This window comes from Oncorhynchus gorbuscha, linkage group LG10 (assembly GCF_021184085.1).
Source record: "Oncorhynchus gorbuscha isolate QuinsamMale2020 ecotype Even-year linkage group LG10, OgorEven_v1.0, whole genome shotgun sequence".
NCBI classification, from domain to species: domain Eukaryota; kingdom Metazoa; phylum Chordata; class Actinopteri; order Salmoniformes; family Salmonidae; genus Oncorhynchus; species Oncorhynchus gorbuscha.
The window spans coordinates 62,235,214-62,262,781 of record NC_060182.1 but is presented as its reverse complement, the minus strand read 5'-3'; the positions used below and the strand labels follow the sequence as shown (position 1 = coordinate 62,262,781).

Below are 27,568 nucleotides of genomic sequence, written 5' to 3'. Positions count from 1 at the left end.
CAGCAATGCTCCAACATCTATTCCTCACAGCAATGCTCCAACATCTATTCCCCACAGCAATGCTCCAACATCTATTCCCTACAGCAATGCTCCAACATCTATTCCCTACAGCAATGCTCCAACATCTATTCCTCACAGCAATGCTCCAACATCTATTCCTCACAGCAATGCTCCAACATCTATTCCCCACAGCAATGCTCCAACATCTATTCCCCACAGCAATGCTCCAACATGTAGTGGAAAGCCTTCCCAGACGAGTGGAGGATGTTCTAGCAGTAAAGGGTGACCAACTCCATATTAATACCAATGATTAATATCCACATACTTTTGGTCATGTTGTGTATGTTAACTTTAAGTCACTTTGGATAAAGCCGTCTTCCAAAAAGGACAATTTCTATGTCCCAGTGGAACTCATTTATCAACATTTACGTAGAAATATGTATATTTGCCATTGTGAATATAAGGCGTACACAAAGCCTAGCTGAGATGTATTGTTCATTTTGTGCATAAATTGATAAATGAGACCTATTGAGTGTTGGTTTGTGCAGTAGAGTTTCAGCTAAAGTTTGGGCCAAAAGAGAGTGAGGATCATCCTTACTGAGGTCCACACACGTCTTAGTTGCATAGTAAGGTAGTGTAGTGAGCAGTTGTGGTCCATCTGCATTCAAGGCTCTGAATGCACAATTGAAAAAAAATGTTTCAATTTCTATTTGTATTTTTACCCTTCAAGTGCCAACTAAAGTGGCGTGTGTGAGTGTGTCTTGCCCTCCGTAGGGGCTTTTGTTTTTCACCACAAGAAAAGTTAGCGGATGACAAGGTGCTGCGTGCCCTGAAATTATGGCCTGTTTATGCATATTTATTTCCCTGGCAGTTTAATTATTTTGCCCCATTGGATGGAGCACATAAAAACTCCCCCATCCCCCGATTGTAATTAGTATTCCCGGGAAATTATAACGGAGTTGTTTCGAATGCTGTCATTTTCAGGGGCCGTGTTGGAATTATGTCTCAATCAGTACAAGCTGAAATAATTACTTGTATACTTCTAACTACCCACATTTACCAAATGGCGTGCAATTTACAGCCATCAAGTCCTGCAAAGCAATCATTGGGCCAACTATAAATTCCTAGCAGTCCAACAGATGGATCGTGTTGCTGTGTTATTGTCAAGTCTATCTTTCTGTATTGGGGTGAGGGTGGGCAGTGTGTGTGTGTGCTGTTACAGTGACATCCCAATGCTGAGATACACCCACCCCCCACCCTAACTGCCAGAGACCCCCCAGACAGAGGAAGCGACCAGTTTAAGTGACTATTCCCACACACACCATTAAACAGACTCAACATGGGCACAGGGGTGAACACAGATACACACACACATTGTCCTTTCAGTGATTCCTCACACGCATCAGTGGTGGAGGAATCTGTTTATTGTTGATGTATCTGCAGGTCTAGGCCTCTCCACTCTGCTCTCACCAACTCTCCATGTGTTAATCTATACTGCTGTTTGTAGTTACAGGTTCATATACTGAAAAGCAATGACGTGGTGGGATATACAGTATATCAGATTACTACTGCGATAAAATCACAATCTGTCCCGTTCTTAGGGATATTTTGCTTTATATAACTTGGATATGGGTCATATTTAAGCCTGTCAGGGCTGGAAGGAAATGACTGCCCTGGTTACAAAGCTGCTATAGTCTGAAGAGGTAAATAACAGCTTGTTGTTCTCTGGTTTGTATCTGACATGGCCTTAGTGATCCAGGCCCCTTGGCCTCCTCTCTCTGCCTGCCTGCCCCTCTCCCTCCCTGGATACAAGAGTCACCATGCTCCCCTTGTTCTCTGGAGCAACGGGGATACAGGGGGATACAGGGGGAGACAGTGTATTGGTAAAGGAACGAAGACCCACCAACAAAGACAGTGGTAGGAAAATAAGAACTAATATACCCACACACAGGGAGTCATGCAGGCACAGACACACACATAGGGAGTCATGCAGGCACAAACACACACAGGGCGTCATGCAGGCACAGACACACACACAGGGAGTCATGCAGGCACATGTAACAGGGTTATATTGGTGATTCCCCTTGGCACTTTGTTGTTAAGCCAATGGGTTTTTGGTTTGTGTTTGTCTTGCCTTCACCTACTCAACATGGCATCTTATTGGCTGTTTTGCGTAGCTTATTTACGATGGGGGATGTTCCAGTTAGAATCGTCCCAGTGAACAAGCACCAAACCAGCGGTAAGTTGTTGGTTGCAAAGCACTGTACATCAAAAGTGATTTTTATACTCTCAAGTGATGATTTAAATGTACAATTTATATCAAATTGTTTGTAAATGTTATTCGAACATCACACATAAGATGCAGCGGTTTTTGGAGAATATTTGTTGTGCATTTTGTTGTAGAGAATTCCCGCCACTACTAGCTAGCAACTTACTGTGTCTGGTGGGGGGGGTTCATATATTTTGTACAGTGCGTGAGTGCAGAGTTGGATGGTGAGACGTGCATTGCATGACGTGCAATTTTGTGTCGTTCTTTTCAGGTACATTGTTAAAGATATTATATTGTATATTGTAATTGTATTATTTTGGTAGAATAAATCTACATGACTGGTGCTACATATTGGAGTTCGGTGTCGATGACTGATTGTACACAACGCAAGAAGAGTACTGTTACACACATACACGCACACAGGGAGTCATGCAGGCACACACACACACACACACACACACACACACACACACACACACACACACACACACACACACACACACACACACACACACACACACACACACACACACACACACACACACACACACACACACACACACACACACACACACACACACACACACACACACACACACACACACACACACACACACACACACACACAGGGAGTCATGCAGGCACAGACACAGACACAGGGAGTCATGCAGGCACAGACACACACTCAGGGAGTCATGCAGGCACAGACACACACACAGGGAGTCATGCAGGCACAGACACACACACAGGGAGTCATGCAGGCACAGACACACACACAGGGAGTCATGCAGGCACAGACACACACACAGGGAGACATGCAGGCACAGACGCACACACGCCTGGCAAATCAAACACACAAACACACCACGCAGCAGCCAAACCCATTAATTTGATGTAACTACATGTAACTACATAAACTTCCTTTTCTGTTGTCCTTGAGAACCTCTCTTATTACTGTAGGCTCCCTCCCTCCCCCCCTCCCTCCCTCCCTCCCTCCCCCCCTCCCTCCCTGCTTCCTCCAATCTTTATTATTAGTGGAATTATTCACTTGGCTTGTGCGGCAGGTGAATAAATTGGGTGTTGGGGCGTGCGTGCGTGTGTGCGTGTGTTTTCTTTCCCTGGCATACATTTGTGTTGCATTAACAGAGAGAAGAGCTGGGGCCTAATCCCTCTGGGATAGGCCACTCATGTTCTGTTTCAAACCAACATAATTACAGGCAGCGTATCCACTCACCTATTGGACTCCTTTACAAACCCAGCACCCCAGCAGAGACACAGACAACATAATTACTTCTCTTTTCTCATTTATGGGAGGGAACATTTGCTATCAAACCTGAGAGAGAGAGAGAGGAGCAGAGGGGTAGGTGTGTATGAGGGGCAAGGAAATGGTATTCTTTTCAAATGAGATGATGGGATGGGATGTGGTATGTGTCTGAGTATACCTGGCCAGATATTGAACTCGTGTCACCTGCTTTACATTGGACTGTGTTTGCCCACCTAGCTAAAGCCTCAAACACATTGTCGTGGAGAACTTAAACTAGTTCCATCTCTCTCTGAAGAACTCTGCGTTTGACTGACCAGATTGTCATGGTAAGTCAATTAATTATTTTGGATAATTATCAAGAGTTTACACCTGAGCCATTAACATTGCCAGTGGCGATATTACCAAACATATTGTAACACATGTTTGATTTTGGGGAATTACTTTTGTTCCTTCCATTGGTATATTTTCACACATGTTTGAATGTAAGGCTTTTTAGAAGGCCTTTTGATCCTCCCAGGAGAGAATAATTAGAGTAAATAATAAAACACACAAACACACACGTTTATTTCCCCCATATGGTATTTTCTTTACATGCTGGAACAGTAGAGTTGAGTTGCCTTGTGTAGCTACACTATGCTGTCAACAAAAATATACTGTACATCCATTATGAGTCATGAACACAGTACAGAGGCTCTTGTTCCCTGTGCGTTACCTCAGGAGCCCTCTTCCAGCTGCACACAGGTGATAAAGTCAGGTTAGAGGTGGACTGGTGAAGGTCCAAGGTCTCAATCTCTTGCGTTGCTCTCTGTATCTTTCTCTCTGTGTATCTCTCTCTCTCTCTCTTTGTATCTCTCTCTCTCTCTCTCTCTCTCTCTCTCTCTCTCTCTCTCTCTCTCTCTCTCTCTCTCTCTCTCTCTCTCTCTCTCTCTCTCTCTCTCTCTCTCTCTCTCTCTCTCTCTCTCTCTCTCTTTCTCTGTCTCGGTCTATTTGTCTGAGGCATCAACCACTGGGAGCTCTAAGGCCCCTGGCTGTGGGTGTGTTGTCTACGTGTCCGGTTGTGTGTGTTAGTGTGTGTGTGTGTCAGGTTAGAAAATCCCATAGAAGTGATGGTGTCTTTCCACGGCCCAATGGTTTGCCATGTTCAGAGCACACACTCACACACACACACACACACACACACACACACACACACACACACACACACACACACACACACACACACACACACACACACACACACACACACACACACACACACACACACACACACACACACACACACACACACACACACACACACACACACACACACACACACACACACACACACACACACCGTGATGACAGAATTCATTGTAATTCAATCTTTGACATCTTCTGTTTTTAACTTTGTGATGAGTTCAGTGTCAATTCTGAATAGAACAGACTGGCTCTATTTGAACAAACCGAACACAATGGTCAGTCTAAGCGCAGGCGGTAGTGCTATAGGTTCAGGGGGGCATTGGGGCGAAAGGGCTGAGTTTGATGAATAAACAAGTTGTGGGTGTGTCGAGGCTTGGCCCCTCACTGGCCAATCAGAACGTGCTCCACAGCTAAATATGTGGGTGCTTCAAGTTGTGTATTTACGCTCTTTTGTGTATTGCCTTGGAATCAACTCCAAGTCCAATGTTAGTCCGTTTTCGTTTGTTGAATGACTTACAGAAACGAAGTAGCAAAATGTAGACCTATCTTAGCTAAATATATTAACGTTGAACCCATTTGCAGTCCACATTGTTCTCAGTAATTGCATGGCTGCAATAGCATTTACACTGATATGGGGGCTCCTACTGTAAATTGCATTATGGCTGAGCATGGACAAATATTGTCAGTAAGCAAGATTAAATAAATAATTGATAAGGCCTAAACATTTTTTTTAAAGAATTTGAAACAAGGCTGTGGCACAGTTACAGGCACCTTCATTTCTCCCGTGGGCATGTAGCATCATAACATCACTGACTATGGAGGGTTTTAAGCACATCCAAACGTTTCACTGTAGCTGGACAGTAAAAAGGGAGAATGTCCACTACTCACTGTTATACTGCTCCCAAATAGGCCTGTATTTGAGGAACATATTCAGAACCTTCTTTACAGATCAGATCGCATTCACACGTTTCCAGAAGTTGCATTGCAAGCGCCCCACGGACGTTGTCACCATAATACCAGGAAGGTGAACCATTATAATATGTTTGGTTGTAATAACATTTGATGAAAAACAGGCAAGAATAAATACAAGTATAAATACAAGTATAAATACACGTAAAAATGTAATGATATCATAAAGTCATTGCTGTTGAACCAGCCTTCGTTGTGGTAGGACTAAGGGAGAGCTTGGGTTTTGAACATGTGAACCAGCCTTCGTTGTGGTAGGACTAAGGGAGAGCTTGGGTTTTGAACATGTGAACCAGCCTTCGTTGTGGTAGGACTAAGGGAGAGCTTGGGTTTTGAACATGTGAATCAGCCTTCGTTGTGGTAGGACTAAGGGAGAGCTTGGGTTTTGAACATGTGAACCAGCCTTCGTTGTGGTAGGACTAAGGGAGAGCTTGGGTTTTGAACATGTGAACCAGCCTTCGTTGTGGTAGGACTAAGGGAGAGCTTGGGTTTTGAACATGTGAAACAGCCTTCGTTGTGGTAGGACTAAGGGAGAGCTTGGGTTTTGAACATGTGAACCAGCCTTCGTTGTGGTAGGACTAAGGGAGAGCTTGGGTTTTGAACATGTGAACCAGCCTTCGTTGTAGTAGACCTAAGGGAGAGCTTGGGTTTTGAACATGTGAACCAGCCTTCGTTGTGGTAGGACTAAGGGAGAGCTTGGGTTTTGAACATGTGAACCAGCCTTCGTTGTGGTAGGACTAAGGGAGAGCTTGGGTTTTGAACATGTGAACCAGCCTTCGTTGTAGTAGGACTAAGGGAGAGCTTGGGTTTTGAACATGTGAACCAGCCTTCGTTGTGGTAGGACTAAGGGAGAGCTTGGGTTTTGAACATGTGAACCAGCCTTCGTTGTGGTAGGACTAAGGGAGAGCTTGGGTTTTGAACATGTGAACCAGCCTTCGTTGTAGTAGGACTAAGGGAGAGCTTGGGTTTTGAACATGTGAAACAGCCTTCGTTGTAGTTGGACTAAGGGAGAGCTTGGGTTTTGAACATGTGAAACAGAAAACGAGCCATTTTTACAGGTTACAGATCACTTTTAAATACGAGGTTCACCGAGGTTCTCGTCTCTCGTTTCACGATCAGCATGATGGGCATCCTGCACGGCTGAAATGATGTGGGCCTGCCTACAATGAATAGATTTTAAAAAATGGACTGTCAGCTCACTGTTTTACTCCTCTCAAACTTGATATTTGAATAAAGCGTTGGTGATTAAGATGTATTTCCAAGCGGTTTCAGGAGCCAAACCCTTTATCGACAGCCTTGACATTTTTTGCGACCGCATTGGGCAGACAAAAAAAAATGTATTAATTGAGAGGATGAATGCTTGTTTTTTAAAATCAAATTTAACAAAATGGGAAAAACGTTTGTTTTTTATGTTTCAAAATACAAAGTACACAGGCACCAAAACCACATGATCCATGTGTGTACGGGCAGTGCCCAAATTCATGTCATAATCAACTGCTTTACCGCTAAGAACAGCTTTTGTTTGGCCTTAAATATCTCCATCTGCACCGCCTGAAATGAACACATGTTATTAAGGACACCTCAAATATTTCCTCCCCTCCCATCTGAGCGCAAGCGAGCTGGTATAAGACAGGTAAATTGCAGAACAAGGCGTTACGGCTGAGAAATGCCCGTGCACCAGTTTCTACGTGACGAAATTGCAAACTGACGTGTTTGAGACTAGCGCCACCTTAACGCCAGCCAGAAATAGAGTCCCGGAATAGAATAGAATAAAATCAAATAGATTAGAGAAGCATATCATTCTATAGGGAGATGATCAGTGGAAGGCAGCGCTGACCCACGCCTGCACCACGCCTGTCCACTTGTGATGGGGTCACGTCCACTCCTCCAGCCTGCCCCGCTGCCCTGGCCGTCCACTTTTGATGAGGTCAGCAGGCGCAGCTCACCGTCCCGCCCAACGCTCTACTTCTGTCCTGTCCTCTTTTGATGAGGTCACACGGTATGGACAGGGAGATAGGAGGTCAACAAGGCCTCAGGGCTAGCACTCGCTGTGTGTGTGTGTGTGTGTGTGTGTGTGTGTGTGTGTGTGTGTGTGTGTGTGTGTGTGTGTGTGTGTGTGTGTGTGTGTGTGTGTGTGTGTGTGTGTGTGTGTGTGTGTGTGTGTGTGTGTGTGTGTGTGTGTGTGTGTGTGTGTGTGTGTGTGTGTGTCCTAGCCAGTTGTCATTGGTATGTATAAACACACACAGTCCATTGACCATTGGGTATGTGGTAATTCAGAGAGATAACACACACACACTTCAGCACCAGGCTAGTTTTCCTTCAGCTAGAGCTTGGGAACAGTTATGATCGGCCAACCACCCTGATTTTTCAGGCCTCAAATCAAATCAAATCAAATGTATTTATATAGCCCTTCGTACATCAGCTGATATCTCAAAGTGCTGTACAGAAACCCAGCCTAAAACCCCAAACAGCAAGCAATGCAGGTGTAGAAGCACAGTGGCTAGGAAAAACTCCCTAGAAAGGCCAAAACCTAGGAAGAAACCTAGAGAGGAACCAGGCTATGTGGGGTGGCGAGTCCTCTTCTGGCTGTGCCGGGTGGAGATTATAACAGAACATGGCCTCACACACACACATACAGACACACACACAGACACACACACCTATCCGTGCAGGGCAGTGAGAATCCCTCTGACCTCCACGTGTTGTCAGAAGGACGTTCCGTAGACTTCGATCACATGCCCCAGTGTCCCACTTACAGATTCACACACATATTATCGTGTGTGTGTGTGTGTTTGAGCCCTCCACCAAAGGTTACTGATGGCGGTGACAGGCTCCAGAAAGCCCCCCTAAACCCAGCAGATTTACCCAGCAGCTGCTGCTCCGGCCTGGGCCTTGCTGTCCTCTCACATCCCCCTCTCTCTCTGGAGCTCATCAGGTGGACGCACACACCACCACCCATACATCCACACACACACACACACACACACACACACACACACACACACACACACACACACACACACACACACACACACACACACACACACACACACACACACACACACACACACACACACACACACACACACACACATAAACACTCACACCAGATGGGCCAGGGGCCCTCGTCGTCGACCCGACCCAATCAGGGGAGGACGTAGACAGATGGAAAGTTGGCACCAGGTCCTTAGGAGGCGTGGGAAAGGAAAGGTGTGTGGAGAAATGCCTGCCTGTGGATACAATATGACACCAAGAGAGACAGGAGGAGATTCACTTTAGCTTTTAGGATTTGTCACCTCTCTGCTAAGCCTTGCTTGAAGTGCCCATAGAGTAGACTACGGTAGATATACTGTACATTTGTTGGTTAAGGGCGTATAAGGAAGCATTTCCCTGTAAGGTCAACCTACACCTGTCGTATTCGACGCTTCTGACAAATTCACATGTCTTTGATTTGAAAAGAATTGAATTGATTTGACATGTCTGGTTCACCTCACGTTGGTGTACGTACATTCAGTTATTAACTGTTCATTGAGTGTAATCATCTAATCACTGTGCAAATTATTGTCATGCTCTAAAACAAGTATATTGCTTTCTAGAAGTGCTCCCTTTCAACAGAAACATAATCAGCTCTCAACCATTTCCTCAAGGGTCTGATAACGGTGACAGGTTGGGAGTTGACAGGGTGGGAGGTGAAAGGGAGGGAGGTGACAGGGTGGAAGTGGCAGGGTGGGAGGTGACAGGGTGGAGGTGGCAGGGTGGGAGGTGACAGGATGGGAGGTGGCAGGGTGGGAGGTGACAGGGTGGGAGGTGACAGGGAGGGAGGTGACAGGGTGGAGGTGGCAGGGTGGGAGGTGACAGGATGGGAGGTGGCAGGTTGGGAGATGGCAGGGTGGGAGGTGACAGGATGGGAGGTGGCAGGTTGGGAGATGACAGAGTGGGAGGTGGCAGGGTGGGAGGTGGCAGGGTGGGAGGTGACAGGGTGGGAGGTGGCAGGGTGGGAGGCGACAGGTTGGGAGGTGACAGGGTGGGAGGTGACAGGGTGGGAGGTGGCAGGGTGGCAGGGTGGGAGGTGACAGGTTGGGAGATGACAGGGTGGGAGCTGGCAGGGTGGGAGGTGGCAGGGTGGGAGGTGACAGGATGGGAGGTGGCAGGGTGGGAGGTGACAGGGAGGGAGGTGGCAGGGTGGGAGGTGGCAGGGTGGGTGGTGACAGGGTGGGAGGTGGCAGGGTGGGAGGCGACAGGTTGGGAGGTGACAGGGTGGGAGGTGACAGGGTGGGAGGTGACAGGGAGGGAGGTGACAGGTTGGGAGATGACAGGTTGGGAGGTGGCAGGGTGGGAGGTGGCAGGGTGGGAGGTGGCAGGGTGGGAGATGACAGGGTGGGAGGTGGCAGGGTGGGAGGTGACAGGGAGGGAGGTGGCAGGGTGGGAGGCGACAGGTTGGGAGATGACAGGGTGGGAGGTGGCAGGGTGGGAGGTGGCAGGGTGGGAGGCGACAGGTTGGGAGGCGAAAGGGTAGGAGGTGACTTCATGTTAGAACAAAGCTTCCTTGAGATTTTGACGTTTCTGTGTTAAAAACATATTTGCACAGGCTTATCAGCAGGTTTGGTAAAAATGCATTACGTGTGGGGGGGTGGAACAAAGTATTCGTATACCCATTAGTACTGTACAACCATTCTACCGTGTATCTTGGAATACTAGATGATGATCATGTTAGGTCCAAAGAAGTCATAATAATGTTATAGGTATATTTACTCTGTACTTAAATGCCGTTTGTCAATTACAAATGAATCAGACTTCATGAGTAGATTTTACCTTAATCAAATACAATTTATTTATTTGTCAGACGCGCCGAATACAACCACAGCGAGAGAAAGAGAGCAGTATAACTGATATCAGTCCGGTGAAGTCCTAATTACAGGGAGAGATAAGACTCAGAACGGTTCCATTCCATCTACAAATACCTGACTAAAAGGTACCTTAATGCCCTAAAGCGTATCACATATCAGCAGCAGTCAATAAATCCCTCTGTGTGTGTGTGTTTGTGTGTGTGTGTGTGTTTGTGTGTGTGTGTGTGCGTGTGTTTGTGTGTGTGCCTGTGTTTGTGTGTGTGTGTTTGTGTGTGTGTGTGCGTGTGCGCGTGTGTGTGCGCGTGTACACGGTACTTTGTTGAAACACCATTGGCAGCGATTACTGCCTCAAGTCTTCTTGGATTTGATGCTACAAGCTTGGGTGGTGGTGTGTGTGGTGTGTGTATGGGTGGTGGTGTGTGTGGTGTGTGTATGGGTGGTGGTGTGTGTGGTGTGTGTATGGGTGGTGGTGTGTGTGGTGTGTGTATGGGTGGTGGTGTGTGTGTGGTGTGTATGGGTGGTGGTGTGTGTGGTGTGTGTATGGGTGGTGGTGTGTGTGGTGTGTGTATGGGTGGTGGTGTGTGTGGTGTGTGTATGGGTGGTGGTGTGTGTGGTGTGTGTATGGGTGGTGGTGTGTGTGGTGTGTATGGGTGGTGGTGTGTGTGGTGTGTGTATGGGTGGTGGTGTGTGTGGTGTGTGTATGGGTGGTGGTGTGTGTGATGTGTATGGGTGGTGGTGTGTGTGGTGTGTGTATGGGTGGTGGTGTGTGTGGTGTGTGTATGGGTGGTGGTGTGTGTGGTGTGTGTATGGGTGGTGGTGTGTGTGGTGTGTGTATGGGTGGTGGTGTGTGTGGTGTGTGTATGGGTGGTGGTGTGTGTGGTGTGTGTATGGGTGGTGGTGTGTGTGGTGTGCATGGGTGGTGGTGTGTGTGGTGTGTGTATGGGTGGTGGTGTGTGTGGTGTGTGTATGGGTGGTGGTGTGTGTGGTGTGTGTATGGGTGGTGGTGTGTATGGTGTGTGTATGGGTGGTGGTGTGTGTGGTGTGTGTATGGGTGGTGGTGTGTGCGTCCACACACCTGTATTTGGGGAGTTTCTCCCATACCACTCCGCAGATCCTCTCAAGCTCTGCCTGGATGGATGGGGAGCGCTGCTGCAAAGCTATTTTCAGGTCTCTCAAGAGATGTTCGATTGGGTTCAAGTCCGGGCTCTGGTTGGGCTTGTCCCGAAGCTACTACTGCGTTGTCGTGGCTGTGTGCTTAGGGTCATTGTCCTGTTGGAAGGTGGACCTTAGCCCCAGCCTGAGGTCCTGTGGAGAAGGTTTTCATCAAGGATCTCTCTATACTTTGCTACATTCATCTTTCCCTCGATCCTGACTACTGTCCCAGTCCCTGCCACTGAAAAACATCCCCACAGCATGATGCTGCCACCACCATACTTCACCGTAGGGAAGGTGCTAGGTTTCCTCCAGACGTGACACTTGGCATCCAGGTCAAAGAGTTCAATCTTTGTTTCATCATACCAAAGAATCTTGTTTCTCATGGTCTTAGAGTCCTTTAGGTGCTTTTGGGGGTATGCTTATTTCTGGCCACTCTACCATAAAGGCCTGATTGGTGGAGTGCTGCAGAAATGGTTGTTCTTCTGGAAGGTTCTCCCATCTCCACAAAGGAACTCTAGAGCTCTGTCAGAGTGACCATCGGGTTCTTGGTGACCTCCCTGACCATGGCCCTTCTCCCCAGATTGCTCAGTTTGGCCAGCTACCAGCTCCAGGAAGAGTCTTGTTGGATTCAAACTTCTACCATTTAAGAATGATGGAGGCCATTGTGTTCTTGGGAACCTTCAATGTTGCAGAAATGTTTTGGTAGCCTTCCCCAGATCTGTGCCTCTACACAATCCAGTCTCAGAGCTCTATGGAGAATTCCTTCAACCTCATTGCTTGGATTAGGTTGTGACATGTGGGATGTTCTATAGACAGGTTTGTGTGCCTTTCCAAATCATGTCCAGTTAATTGAATTTACCACCAATCAAGTTGTAAAAACATCTAAATGATGATCAATGGAAACAGGATGCACCTGAGCTCAATTTCGAGGCTCATAGCAAAGGGTTTGAGTACTTATGTAAATAAGGTATTGCAGTTTTTTATGTTTAGGAAAAAAATAATATTTGATCCATTTTAGAATAATTCTTTAATGTAACAAAATGTGGAAAAAGTCAGGGGGTCTGAATACTTTCAGAAATCACTCTATTTTCTGAGAAGAGCATATTTTTCTGCTTATACAATAATACAGTTGTGCATTTCCATTTGCTTTCCGTTGTAAAGAGCAAACTAATCCATTATAGCAGTGCCTTCAGAAAGTATTCATACATTTTATTGTGTTACAGACTGAATTCAAAATAAAGCAATTTCACCCATCTACACACAACTCCTCTTAATGACAAATTTAAAACATGTTTTTTTTTGCAAATGTATTGAAAATTCAATGAAATATCTAATTGACTCAAGCACCCTTGAGTCAATACTTTGTAGATGCAACTTTGGCAGTGATTACAGCTTTGAATCTTTCTGGGTAAGTCTCTAAGAGCTTTCCACACCTGGATTGTGCAACAATTGCCCAATTTGATTTTTTCAAAATTCCTCAAACTTTTTTTTTATCCTGAAAAACTCTCCAATCTTTAACAATTACAAGCACACCCATAACATGATTCGGCCACTACTTTGCTTGTGTGATACTTAGTAATGTGTTGGATTTGCCCCAAACATAACACTTTCTATTCAGGCCAAAAAGTGAATTGCTTGTTGCGAATAGGATGTATGTTTTGGAATATTTGTATTCTGTACAAGCTTCCTTCTTGTCATTTAGGTTAGTATTGTGGAGTAACTACAATGTTGTTGATCCATCCTCTGTTTCCTCCTATCACAGCCATTCAACTCGGCAGCTGTTTTAATGTCACCATGGGCCTCATGGAGAAATCCCTGAGCAGTTTCCTTCCTACCGGCAACTGAGTTAATAACTTCACCATGCTGAAATAGATATTCAATGTCTGCTTTATTTTTCATTTTTTTACCCATCTACCAATAGGTGCCCTTGTTTACGAGGCATTGGAAAACCTCCCTGGTCTTTGTAGTTGAATATGTGTTTTAAATTCACTGCTCGACTGAGGGACCTTATAGATACAGTAATGGTATGTTTGGGGTACAGAGATGAGGTGGTCATAAAAAACACATGTTCAACACTATTATTGCACACAGAGTGAGTCCATGCAACTTGTGTTACTAGTTAATAGAGTTGAATAATTATTGTCTGAAGACATTTCAGCTTTAAACCTTTAATAAATGTGTAAAATAGAAAGGGAAAAATGTCATTCCACGTTGACATTATGGGGTGTATTATGTGTGTAAGCCAGTGACAGTAACATCTCAATTTATTCCATTTTAAATTCAGGTTGCAACACGACAAAATGTGGAAACAGTCAAGGGGTGCAAATACTTTCTGAAGGCGCTGTTTAACGAGCTGTGATATACCATATTACTTCTAAATTCTCACTATCTATCGACTCAACCCTTGTATTATGTTAAAAAATGCACGATGTGAAGGTCATTTTTTTTGTTCAATCATAATTCTCTCTCTCTCTCGCTATATATATTTCATATTTCATATATATATATATATATATATATATATATATATATAAAAATATATATAAAAATATAAAACATACTACTGTTATTCCATTACATCGTGTTACTATTATTTTACTTTTCAGTTTGTGTCATTTGGAAATGTACATTATTATGTTCAGGACATTGTGTTGTATATCTGTATATTCTAATATGTATTATACTGTATACACAGACTGTACTCCCTTGTCTACTTATCGTTTAGCTGTATTTTGATTTGCTTGCTATCTCCGTATTGTTTTATGCCCCAGTGTGTTGTCACTGTTATCTCGGCCCACTCTCTCTCTCTCTCTCTCTCTCACACACACACACACACACACACACACACACACACACACACACACACACACACACACACACACACACACACACACACACACACACACACACACACACACACACACACACACACACACACACACACACACACACACACAAAGTGTCACACTCTCTTTTAGCAGTAAACAACCAAACAACTCACCTAGAAATGTAGTTTGTATCTAATAATATGAGTTCCGTCCGACTGTCTACCCTTTAATTTCCCCCAGTTACACACTGTCCACCTAGAGATATAATGATGTCTTTCTGTCTGACACACACACGCACGCACGCGCACACGCACAAACACACACACACACACACACCACACACACACACACACACACACACCACACACACACACACAAACACACACACACACACACAGAGAGAGAGAGACAGGGTCTGTCCCGTGGGTCCTGCAGTGAGGTTGTTATATCAGGGCTAGGCAGGAGGGCTTTGAAATTGGCCCTTTCCTTCATGTGACAATTGTACCTGCTGCTAGGCCATTAGACCACTTACTGTAGCCCCTCGCTCTCTCACTCCCCACCTCCACCACCGCATGACATGGACACGGTGTTCGTGTCCGCGTGCATGAGACGGTTGGACAATCTGTCCGTCTGCTATCGGTAAAGCGGTGTCAGTTGTTATAAGGACCTTTTGTACTTATTTTATTCACCAATTGTTGGGGTCATTTTAAAATATTTTTTAAAATTTAACATTTTATTTAACTAGGCAAGTCAGCTAAGAACAAATTGTTATTTCCAATGACTGCCTGCCGAAAGGCAAAAGGCCTCCTGCGGAGACGGGGGCAGGGATTAAATATAAAAATACATTAAATACAAATATAGGACAAAACACACATCACAACAAGAGAGACACCACACAACACTACATAAAAAGAGACCTTCTTGCAAAGGCACTTAAATTACGTTTGAAATTAACCTCATATTTCATATTTCAAACGTACAAATGGATAGAATTTCAATGGAAATGTTCCTCTCTCTCTCCCCTGGCCACAGTACATTGGTTGGCTGAATGGTGGGCTGACCAGAGACCATAGCGCCCTCTATCTATCCTATGGTGAACTGCAGCCTGCTCTCTGCACGGTGGCAAAAAGCTTTAAAGCTCAGACTGTGTGTTCCTTTGCTACCGGGAACCATTGTAAGTAACTCAGAACACACACACGCGCACACGCACACACCAAGCCGTCTGAGAGCTGACCTGAATGAACTTGCCCTCGCCTATTGACTGCTGTGATTGATGCCTGGTCAGCCCAGGTCTGATAATTCCTCTACAGATGTCAACAGCCTGCGACCACAGGGTCATCATCGTCTTTAACATTTCACACACACGCACGCACACACACTCACACGCGGTCAGTCACATGCACACTCTCTCACTCACACTCGCACGACAGCAGCATTCGACTGCATGAATGTGTACAATAAGGCACCACCCTACATCCATACATACACTTATCCATGCTTTCCCTTCATTGTGATTATGCACTCGTGTAAGAGGGGTTGTGTGTGTGCTTGCATGAGTGTGTGTCACACAGACATGACTCCGAGGAGACAAAGGAGGACCTGTGTGACAGTTGTGAAATGCTGCGTAGCTCTCTGTGTGTGTGTGTGTATTTGAATGAGAGTGTGTGTAGCAGTTATTGACTCATATTGACAGAGTGGTTGGTGTGGTTGGCTAGTGCATATTTAAGACCTTCCGTATTCAGTTAGGCAGGAGAGGAGAGACTGAGAGGAGGGAAGGGGAGAGGAGAGGGGAGACTGAGAGGAGAGGAGGGAAGGGGAGAGGAGAGACTGAGAGGAGAAGAGGGGATGGGAGGGGAGAGGAGAGACAGAGAGGACAGGAGAGGAGAGGAGAGGAGGGGAGGGGAGAGGAGAGGAGAGACTGAGAGGAGAAGAGGTGAGAGGAGAGACTGAGAGGAGTGAGGGGGAGAGGAGAGACTGAGAGGAGAGGAGGGGAGGGGAGAGACTGAGAGGAGAGGAGGGGAGGGGAGAGGAGAGACTGAGAGGAGAAGAGGGAAGGGGAGAGGAGAGGGGAGACTGAGAGGAGGGAAGGGGAGAGGAGAGGAGAGGAGATGAGGGGAGAGGAGAGGAGAGGAGAGACTGAGAGGAGAGACTGAGAGGAGAGACTGAGAGGAGAGAAGGAAAGGGGAGGAGAGAGACTGAGAGGAGAAGAGAGGAGGGGAGAGGAGAGACTGAGAGGAGAGGAAGGGAGGGGAGAGGAGAGACTGAGAGGAGAGGAGAGGAGAGGAGAGGAGAGGAGAGGAGAGGAGAGGAGAGGAGAGGAGAGGAGAGGAGAGGAGAGGAGAGGAGAGGAGAGGAGAGACAGAGAGGAGAAGATGGGAGGAGAGACTAAGAGGAGAGCAGGGTAGTGGGGAGGAGAGACTGAGAGGCAAAGATGGGAGGAGAGACTGAGAGGAGAGGAGGGGAGATGAGAGGAGAGACTGAGAGGAGAGGAGGGTAGTGGGGAGGAGAGACTGAGGTGAGAAGATGGGAGGAGAGACTGAGAGGAGAGGAGGGGAGATGAGAGGAGAGACTGAGAGAAGAGGAGGGGAGATGAGAGGAGAGGGAGACTGAGAGGAGAGGAGGGGAGACGTGAGGAGAGACTGAGAGGAGGGAAGGGAATGAGAGGAGAGACTGAGAGGAGAAGATGGGAGGAGAGACTGGGAGGAGAAGATTGGAGGAAGATGGGAAGAGAGGGGAGACTGAGAGGAGAGACTGAGAGGAGAGGAGGGGAGATGAGAGGAGAGACTGAGAGGAGAGGAGGGAAGGGAAGGGGAGCGACTGAGAGGAGAAGATGGGAGGAGAGACTGAGAGGCGAAGATGGGAAGAGAGAGAGGGGAGACGAGAGGAGAGAGGAGGGAGGAGATGAGAGGAGAGACAGAGAGGAGGAGGATGAGGGAGAGACGAGAGGAGAGGAGAGGAGAGGAGGGGAGACGAGAGGAGAGACAGAGGAGAGGAGGGGAGACGAGAGGAGAGACTGAGAGGAGAAGATGGGAGGAGAGGCTGAGAGGAGAAGATGGGAGGAGAGACTGAGAGGAGAAGATGGGAGGAGAAGATGGGAGGAGAGACTGAGAGGAGAAGATGGGAGGAGAGACTGGGAGGAGAGGAGGGAAGATGGGAGGAGAATATGGGAGGAGAGACTGAGAGGAGAAGATGGGAGGAGAGACTGGGAGGAGAGGAGGGGAGACGAGAGGAGAGACTGAGAGGAGAAGATGGGAGGAGAAGATGGGAGGAGAGACTGAGAGGAGAAGATGGGAGGAGAGACTGGGAGGAGAGGAGGGGAGACGAGAGGAGAGGAGAGACTCAATTATATTTCATGGTAATTCACACTGCTTACTACTCTGAACCTAAAAACATTTCCACATACCTCAGAAGCCCTAAAGGGGTCACTGTCAACAAGGTGAGACACGAACACAATCAATACATCTGGACCATGGACCATACATGAAGAGACCCCTGTACTCCAAAAAGTTACAAACCTAATACAACAAGTGGAATTTGACTTGATGTTATATTTTTACATTCTCTATATCATTAGACAGAGAGACGTGCAGAGAACAGTACAGAGTTGCAGGAAGAGGTTGTGTATCTATGCCTCTAAATGTGTTTGTTTGTACTGGGATGTGTGTGGCCTGTTTGTTTGTTTGGTGTGTGTGTGTGTCCTGGGGGATTTGACTGAACACAGGTACGTTGTTTGTCTGTAGTCTAGCTGCACCGCGGCCGTGCTAGCATGTCTTCCTCCCAATTCCATTATAGATGCACCAATTAAAATACATTTCAAATGGCCCCGACACACACACACACACACACACACACACACACACACACACACACACACACACACACACACACACACACACACACACACACACACACACACACACACACACACACACACACACACACACACACACACACACACACACACACACACACACACACACACACACACAGCACTCTGCTTTCACACACTCACAACGCACAGCTTTGAAACCCCTCTTTAGTATATTTTAATCAATGCTCTGCTTTGCTGCTGCAGGGATTGAATGTCTGTATACCTTAAAAACAACAACATTCAATTGAAATGAATACATTAGACAGACACAGCTTTTACTAAATAGTGGTTGAAATTGAAATGATCACTCTCTTGTTTTGGATCCGTTGGCTTAGTTTGGGACACATTTGAGAGTCATTCATTTTATCATGAGTGTTTCTGTTACTTCATTTTTCTAATTCATTGAGCTCAATAGTTTTTGTTTAGGGGGGGGAGGGTGATTATTACGATAAAGTATCACAGCTTTCTTTATTTTTCTAATTGTCTGATGGTCCAGCTGAACCCAGTGATGGTCATTATCAGCGGTAAGGCTGTGGAAACTCATTTTCCTAAAAACAGAAACTCCCACTAAACACACACACTGATGTGTGTGTTAGTGCAAGCAGTGTGTTAGTGTGTTACTGTTCTCAATGTATTTCAAAGGTTTTATGGTCCTGTATTTTGGTGTTACTGAAGGTGAGGAGTGAGACAGAGAGAGAGAGCGAGACGGAGAGAGAGACGGAGAGAGAGAAAGAGAGAGAAAGAGAGAGAAGGCCGTGCAACTCTGCTAAAGTATTTGTTTACAGCCAGGAGAAAGCTGCATTGATTCCAACTCATCTTTGTCGATGCATATAGACTGAAGGATACATCATAACAGAGGTACGCCTGGCCAGATGGGTGTGTGTGTGTGTGTGTGTGCGTGTGCGTGTACGCGCGTGTGTGTGTGTGTATGTATGGTGTCATAGCCGTCGCAACTCACACCCCAGAACAATTTCCTTACATGATCATGGTTTCTGATAGAAGGATGAAGGGATGGCCCTCCTACGATGCCACAGTTACCTCTAGGCAAACAGCCGCTCGTTGTTGACGATCAATTAACACAGTGAGAAAACCGAGGAGGGAAAAGTTGATTTTATACCACATCCATTTATTTGGTGAAATACAGTATTTATCTTTTATTAGAAAAGTATTAATAGAGGGTGAGATCCGGGACAGATCAGTCACTTGTTTTGTTCTGTGTGTGTGTGTGTGTCTGTGCTCAAATGCACACATTCACACACACACACACACACACACACACACACACACACACACACACACACACACACACACACACACACACACACACACACACACACACACACACACACACACACACACACACACACACACACACACACACACACACACACACACACACACACACACACACACACCATTCAAAGCGGGGCCACGGACCAGATTGGTTTGGGGAGATGGTTTTCCTCTCTGTTCCTCCAAACCTGATAATCATAACACTTCCCTTTCATCTGTATATCCCCCCTTTCCACCCCTCCATCCCTCCACCCCTCCATCCCTCCATCCCTCCATCCCTCCATCCCTCCATCCCTCCATCCCTCCATCCCTCCATCCCTCCATCCCTCCACCCCTCCATCCCTCCATCCCTCCATCCCTCCACCCCTCCATCCCTCCACCCCTCCATCCCTCCACCCCTCCATCCCTCCATCCCTCCATCCCTCCATCCCTCCATCCCTCCATCCCTCCATCCCTCCATCCCTCCATCCCTCCCCCTCCACCCCTCCACCCCTCCGCTCCCTCATCCTCTCATCCATCCAAGGGAGGGAGCGTATATTACACAGGACAGGGGGAGAGAGAGATATTTATTTTTTAAGATAGGGAAATACACGTTTGACGAAACAGGGTTCACCCCCCCCCCCAACCCCCTGAGTGTGTGTGAAGCACAGAGCCAGTCGGACACTATTGACATCCGCTCCTCATCTGTGAAACACAATAGTTAGTGGAACACCGGCGCTCCGGGATTTTCCTAGCAGTGGGAATTGCGTCGTTCCGAGGCGCCGGGAATACAGTCCCTGCTGGGGTTGGAAGGCGGGGAGCCGCTGACATGCGCCTGGAAAACAACCCGGACACAGTCAGAGCCGGGGAAACAGGTCCCAAATCATTCTCAAATCGTTCCCAAATCATTTCTCAATCATTCCACAACAAAGAACGTCCAGAATCTCGGACTGGGAAATGTAATCCCTATTTTTACTGCTGAGCTGGTTTTAGGATTTTTCATTTCATTTTCCCTTTTTGGATAGTGTGAAAGATACTGAAATTCAATTCCATTATGAAACTAATTGATCCAACATAGCAGCATATCCACCTATTGCTTGAGTGAGGGCGAGCTTGAATTTTCAGCACGTACTTTACTGTGAAATGTTAAAATAACTTGAAAAATACATGTCCCTCTTTGATCTTTTTACCCTGTCTCACTCTGTCCGGCTCAAATATGCAGAAATCATAGCGTGAGCAAGCGCTGTTTGAACACATGACGGTCAGAGGAATATTTTAATTTGACTAATTTTCTCACTTTCAGACAGACGGGTAGAGTATTAGACAGAGAGAAAAGGGAAGAGCAGGAAAAGAAGAGAGGCTGTGAGAGAACGACAGACTTTTGCCAATAAACAGATGGAACGCTGTATTTGCATGACAGGGCTTCATTCACAACGTTTGGTATCACCCTGGTCTGAGAGCCTTTCTCTCCACTGATGACAACTACCCTGAGGGACAGAGAGAGACAGACAGACAGACAGACAGACAGACAGACAGACAGACAGACAGACAGACAGACAGACAGACAGACAGACAGACAGACAGACAGACAGACAGACAGACAGACAGACAGACAGACAGACAGACAGACACAGACAGACAGAATGCACTGGTTCTTTAAATCCCACTCTCCTCACCTCTCTCTCGCTCTTCACCGCTCACTCTCGTTATTCCTCTGCCCCCTCCCTCCCTCCGTCCCTCTCTCTCTCTCTCTTTCTCTCTCTCTCTCTCTCTCTCTTTGTCTCTGCCCTCCACTCTCCACCTGCTCGGCTGCTCTCTCTCTCTCCGTGCGTGCAGATCGAGCCCTGCCTCTCTGCCATTGGCCGCCCGTCCACCAATGAGCAGCCCGGATGGGCCAGAGGGACTACATATGCAAAGCCTTGCTACATATTAATGAGCTCCAATCGTGGCTTTAAGTCCTTGATTAGAAGAGTGCTGGAGCTTTTGGTCCCAACTAGATGGCTGCTGTGCCTATAGGCTTGTCACACGGAGGACCACTGTGCCTGATTGCAGTGCTCTGACAGGAACAGAGAGAGAGAGAGAGAGAGAGAGAGAGAGAGAGAGAGAGAGAGAGAGAGAGAGAGAGAGAGATCGGAGCGAGAGAGAAGAGAGAGAGAGAGGAGGACAGGAGAGGAGGAGGAGAGCAGAAAAAAACTTTGATTTATAGAGGAGGCTTTCTCACATTATGGTGGCAGTGTGCAGATGGATTCCATAGAGCATTCCCTTCCTGAGTATTTCTCGCTACACTCTGAACAAGAGTAGGTAAATGTGACCTTTTTACTACTTCTTTCCTTACCTCTTGTCATTGTGAATGCCTTTGACTGTGTGTGTGCCTGTGTGTGTCTGTGTGTGCCGTGCCCGCGTTTGTCAGAGTAGAAGCGTGTGTGTGTGTGTGTGTTATTTCGTGTGATACTGCGGAGGTGGCCAGGTAGAATGTCAAGGTTGCTTTCCACTGTCAGGTAGTGTGTGAAAATGTGTCTGTTTGACTGTGTGTAACAGTGTAACAGTATGCGTCTGTCTACTGGTGCTGGGCTGCGGTACAGACAGGAGCTCTCACTCAGCGTGAGGAATTGAATTTCTGCCGCTCCACCTGAGTAGGACACACACACTCTCTCGCTCACACACACACACACACACACACACACACACTCTGGCATGTCTATCCCAGCACAGAGAGCCGTACTACTTGATGAGCCACTGTATAATAGAGCGTGTGTGCGTGGTATGGGATGTTTAAGTCTTAGTTTATTAGGTGGGGTCAGTGTGTTCAGCGTGTGTGAGGGCTGTCCGTCAGCCAGCCCGGGGGGGGGGCGGCCAGGACGGAGAGGGAACGGACAGAAGCGGCAGGGGGAGGAGGAGGAGGAGAAAGCGCTCTTAAATGCCAGGAGAGCTTGAATTTCAGACGGCCAGCACAGCATGTGGCCCTACCATGGCATCGGAGACAACAGTGCGCTGCGTCGCTCCGCACGGACACACCGTGCACACCCACACACACACACACACGCTGCTCCTTTAGCTAGCGCTTTGCTCTTTTTGGCTTGTGTTAAGGACAGTGTTAAAAAATGCAGATTAACTGGCCGGTGGAGCAGCCAGGCGGAGGATCGTGTGTGTGTCGAGTGTTTTATGTAAATACAGAATCAGGGATCGGGAGCATCACTCCCATACCTCTCTGTCTACAGACACACAACCCAGAGAACAGTGACGATCGCCAGAAGACTATAAAACAAGTGTTTTAGTTAAGCTGTCTACTCAATTACATTTCACAAATACATTTGAGGAGAGTTCCAGGTGACAGAATTACCTAAAGTGTGGCGTGTAAATTAAAGGGGAGTCCTAGTTTTGGAGAGAAAAAAAATATTCCCTAAATCGCACGCTCCTCCCTCTGTTTGTTAATACTTGGCCTTAAGCAAAGTGAGTAGAATGAAGAGAGAACAATGGAGCGATAGACAGGGTGAAGAGAAGAGAGGAGAGCTGGACAAGTTGACTTTGTTTGAGTGTTTCTAAAGGAAACCATGGCACTCTTGACCCCTGCCCTGGACTGTGTCTGAACACTGATAACGCTTCTAAAGTGGAGCCTCGCTTTCCAGCCTTCTTACAGACTATACACACACACACACACACACACACACACACACACACACACACACACACACACACACACACACACACACACACACACACACACACACACACACACACACACACACACACACACACACACACACACACACACACACACACACACACACACACACACACACACACACACACAGACAGACCGGAGGTTAATATAGAGAGAAAGAACGGCTAGATTGGTAATCTACATAGAGAAAAATGAAAGGTCATGTTAATGCGAAGGTCCACAACCCAACCACTCTACCTGCATGCCTACCGACTTTCTGTACGTGTGTGTTTGTGTGGTGGTGTTTGAACAGTGTGTGTGTTATAATGTGGATACGGGTGGGTGTAAAACCCTAGCTTTGGAATATACTTCTCGTCTTCGGAAACCTTGTGTAAAATGACCCAATGATTTATTTCAAAATTACGTATTTATGGATTTATTATATTTGAGAATTGTATTTGAGAGTATAGTGTATTTGAGCATTTTTGCAAGGAGTGTGTGAATTGCAGTGGTGTGTCTGAGATATAGCTTCGAAAGGGGCGAAGGACGTGTTGTATGAAGGAGACCAGACGATTCAGGAGTCTTTTCTCCTGTCTACAGCGATGGGCTTTAGCCTGGGTTTTCACCCCTGTCTCAGTGTCATTAGTGATCCGGGGTGAGAGTCGCTTCACATAGAGAAACACACCGTCCGAATCCCTCTCTCTTGGTCCCAGCTGTACCCAGGCTTTACTCATAGTCATTACTCACCTCTCTCACCGCTCGCTCCCCGCTCACCTCTTACGTCGAAATTGACGAGTGGGATACTAATTGATATATTATGGATAATGATAATAATAATAATAATAACAACAAGTGCCATTTTGACGATTATCATAATTATATTCGCTTCATGCCTGAACATACATTTCATTTGCATGTCATTAAGGGTTTTCCCCTCTTAGTTAGTTGAATTGATTTAATGTGTTTGCTGTCGTTGTTTATTCCTAGAGGTCACGGGGATGTTGAAGGTAGATTGTCATGCCGGGTTTTTTTGATTGAAAGAATAGGGGAATGATTTAATAAAAGACTTGGGCCGATTCCTGAACCTGCGAAAGGTGTATTTTCATGGCTTGTTGTGTCTTGCAGAACACTTGGGACATATCGTTAGATATCGCTGTGCATCTATTTCCCAGATAAATTGTGGGAGCGTGTGATTTTTTATTTTTTTAAATTGCACATTGAAATGTTATGCATTTGTTTTTCATTGGATGTCTGCGGTATCTTAAGCATCCGTGCGCTATATAAAGGATATGATTTTCAATGTTTGGAATGTGTCTCGTTTAAAAAAAAACGTGTTATTTTAAGTATGTCTTTTCAATGTTTGGAATGTGACTGATATGTGAAGCACACCACATTCCGTGCTAGAGAAATGCAACATTTCCAAAAACACACAGAACCGACAATGCGCCCGGTTCTTTTGTGTGTGTGCAACATTGCTTCGCTGTTCTGCCGATAGGACTGTCATATCAGAAGTGATGATTATTTTCCGATTTTATATTTAGGACATTTGAAATAATATACATTCTAAGCACTTGCAAAATTGTATATTGTTGGAGCTCCTTTGCTGATTTTGCAGCACGAATGTGGTGTATTTAACATATGGCTAACCAAACTGAATATGCCTGTTTAGATTTTAGGGGGATTGGACTGGATTATACTGTCTATGCCCGTAATTAAATTGAAAACACAAGATTAATATTTGCATTTACAGCGTAAAATAAATTCTCACTTTAGCTTTACAATTATAATAAAATCTCCCACTAGAACACTAGAGTCCCTCCACTATAATAATAGCTCTATCATTTTTGAATGAGCGGTTTCTAATGGAGAACTCTGTCCGTGCCTCAGAGACAGCCTCCTCCTTCTATAGATCCCACCACATTCTGATATAACCAGCCAGCCTGAATAAAAGTTTGGGATTTGATTTTTTCTTCTTCTCCTGTCCGTCTCTCGTTCGGTTGTTCTCTGTGTAGAGGAGATGAAAGCACTGGAGGAAGGGATCAGGGGAATCGAAGGGAGATTGCGTAAATTAAATTCCTTTTAATCTCCTTATAAAATCATTTACTTAAATCATCTGTCAAATCATGTCAATATGTCCCCTACTGAGTGCGTGTGTGTGTGTGTGCATCTATTTGTGAATTTGTGCTGCGGTGATTGTGTATATATGTGTGTGTGTGTGTGCTCATATAATTCTGTGTGTCTGTGGCTTATCCCCCTGTCCGATCAGGATGGTGTGTAAAAGTGTCATAGGGTGTGTTTTTTACGCATGTGTGTTACCCCGTGGCCCCTGTCCCATTGTCTCCACAAACACACACACACGGTGGCGGCCCCTGTTGTGCAGGGTGTGAGACATTCCGAGGGTAATTAACTGTGGTTTAAAGACAGAGCCTCCTGAGCAGACCCGTTCACCCCTCAGAGACGGAGAGGAATACGTGTGTCTGTGGATGTGCACACACACACACACACACACACACACACACACACACACACACACACACACACACACACACACACACACACACACACACACACACACACACACACACACACACACACACACACACACACACACACACACACACACACACACACACACACACACACAATTTAAAATTACATTTCACACACGTTGACTCACACACACACACACTCAGCTACTAATGTGAGCAGAAAGCCAAGGATAAAAGAGGAGGCCTTGATGATGTGATTGTAAATTTATCGGATTTATGTTCAATCCATCAGGGTGTGTGACTGGGGGTTGTGTGTGTGCGTGTCAACAAGATCTCACGGTTTGACCAATTTGACTTCAGATGCTGATGTCTGTCCACCTTTCTCCGAACGTCAAATTTCAAAGTCGCTCCAAACGTCAAATTTGGAGGTGTTTTGGACACCCTGGGTTGCTCTGCTGCTGTCTCCGAATTCTGTGCCAGAGTTCACGCCCCGCCGCCATCCCCGTCCACAACACCCTAGCAATACCCAAGCATACTCGATGGGAATATTGCTCACCGTTGCCCCTAGTGGCTGGTTTCGAAGGCATCTCCCGACATCATGGATGGACGTCGGATTTCGAAGGTGGATCTTGAGCGACCTGGCTGGTTTCCTCATAAAAGCGCTGGCTGAAATAGCTTTCTGACGTACAACGCCAGCTGAGACACAAACGGCCGCGCCATTCCAGAGGTACGCGTCGCAATTAGCAATTACACCCCATGTCGCTGTCGCTACGGAGGCTGAACCCTTCCCACCTTTCAATTCAATTCCCCTCCACTACACTCACCCCTGCCCCCTCTCCCTCTCTCTCTCTCTCTGTCTTTCTCTCTCTCTCCGTCCCTCCGTCCCTCCACTCCTACTCGCCCCCCCCCTCTCCCTCTCTCTCTGTCTTTCTCTCTCTCTCTCTGTCTTTCTCTCTCTCCGTCCCTCCACTCCTACTCGCCCCCCCCTCTCCCTCTCTCTCTGTCTTTCTCTCTCTCTCTGTCTTTCTCTCTCTCTCCATCCCTCCGCTCCTCTCGCCCCCCCTTGCGGATTCCCCTCCTCCGTCATTCAAGTATCCCGTCGCTCCCTCTCTGTTTTTTACATCTTTGTCTAGAAAAAGAGAGAGTGTGTGAATTGACAGGGGATCGTTTATCATGTCATCTCCGTGATGCGTGTTTTTTTTTCAGCACTAGGGAAAGTGGTCTTTCACCATATCATACCTCTATGGCCAAAGTAATGCTGCCATAATAACACAGATTGCAGAAGCCAAATACATTGTCATTCGTGTTTTGTCCTTCCTGTGTGGTTGGAGTAGAGGTGGTGGTTTGATGCAAATTCAGGCCACTGTAAACTATTTAGTAGGTCTGTCTAAGCGCAGGCCTGTGTGTGTGTGTGTGTGTGTGTGTGTGTGTGTGTGTGTGTGTGTGTGTGTGTGTGTGTGTGTGTGTGTGTGTGTGTGTGTGTGTGTGTGTGTGTGTGTGTGTGTGTGTGTGTGTGTGTGTGTGTGTGTGTGTGTGTGTGTGTGTGTGTGTGTGTGTGAGAGAGAGAGAGAGAGAGAGAGAGAAACAAGAGGGGGAGAGTTAAGTGCTAGGTCTGTTTTGCTTCTCAAATAGGGCGGCCTGCTGCTGGTTTGCACTGCCAGGTCACCCGTATTCAACGTCCGTTTTTGTCTCAGGAAACTGACCACTAGGGGCAACCGTGAGCGCTGTTACCTGCCTCTGATTCCAAAGCGATGCATGTTCGAA

General features: G+C 46.5%; 2 protein-coding genes across 5 annotated transcripts in view; one reads left to right on the top strand and one right to left on the bottom strand.

The window, feature by feature from the left end:
- LOC124046328 (estrogen-related receptor gamma) overlaps positions 1-27,568 on the top strand; it is a 307,265-nt gene that overhangs the window by 135,040 nt on the left and 144,657 nt on the right. The window contains exon 1 of one of the 4 annotated variants that reach the window (XM_046366588.1): positions 21,674-21,951. The exons of 1 other annotated variant lie outside the window; for it this stretch is intronic. In XM_046366588.1, coding sequence (XP_046222544.1) covers positions 21,896-21,951 — 56 coding nt within the window. In that variant the 5' untranslated portion in view covers positions 21,674-21,895. Of the gene's footprint in view, positions 1-21,673; positions 21,956-27,568 lie in introns of those variants that run through there. 2 more of the 4 variants (XM_046366587.1, XM_046366589.1) reach the window with 2 other exon arrangements.
- LOC124046918 (repetitive proline-rich cell wall protein-like) lies at positions 9,324-10,337 on the bottom strand. The gene is made up of 2 exons (XM_046367684.1): positions 10,334-10,337; positions 9,324-10,204 (listed from the first exon to the last, which is right to left on the bottom strand). The coding sequence occupies exons 1-2, from the start codon at positions 10,335-10,337 to the stop codon at positions 9,324-9,326; spliced, it is 885 nt and encodes a 294-aa protein (XP_046223640.1).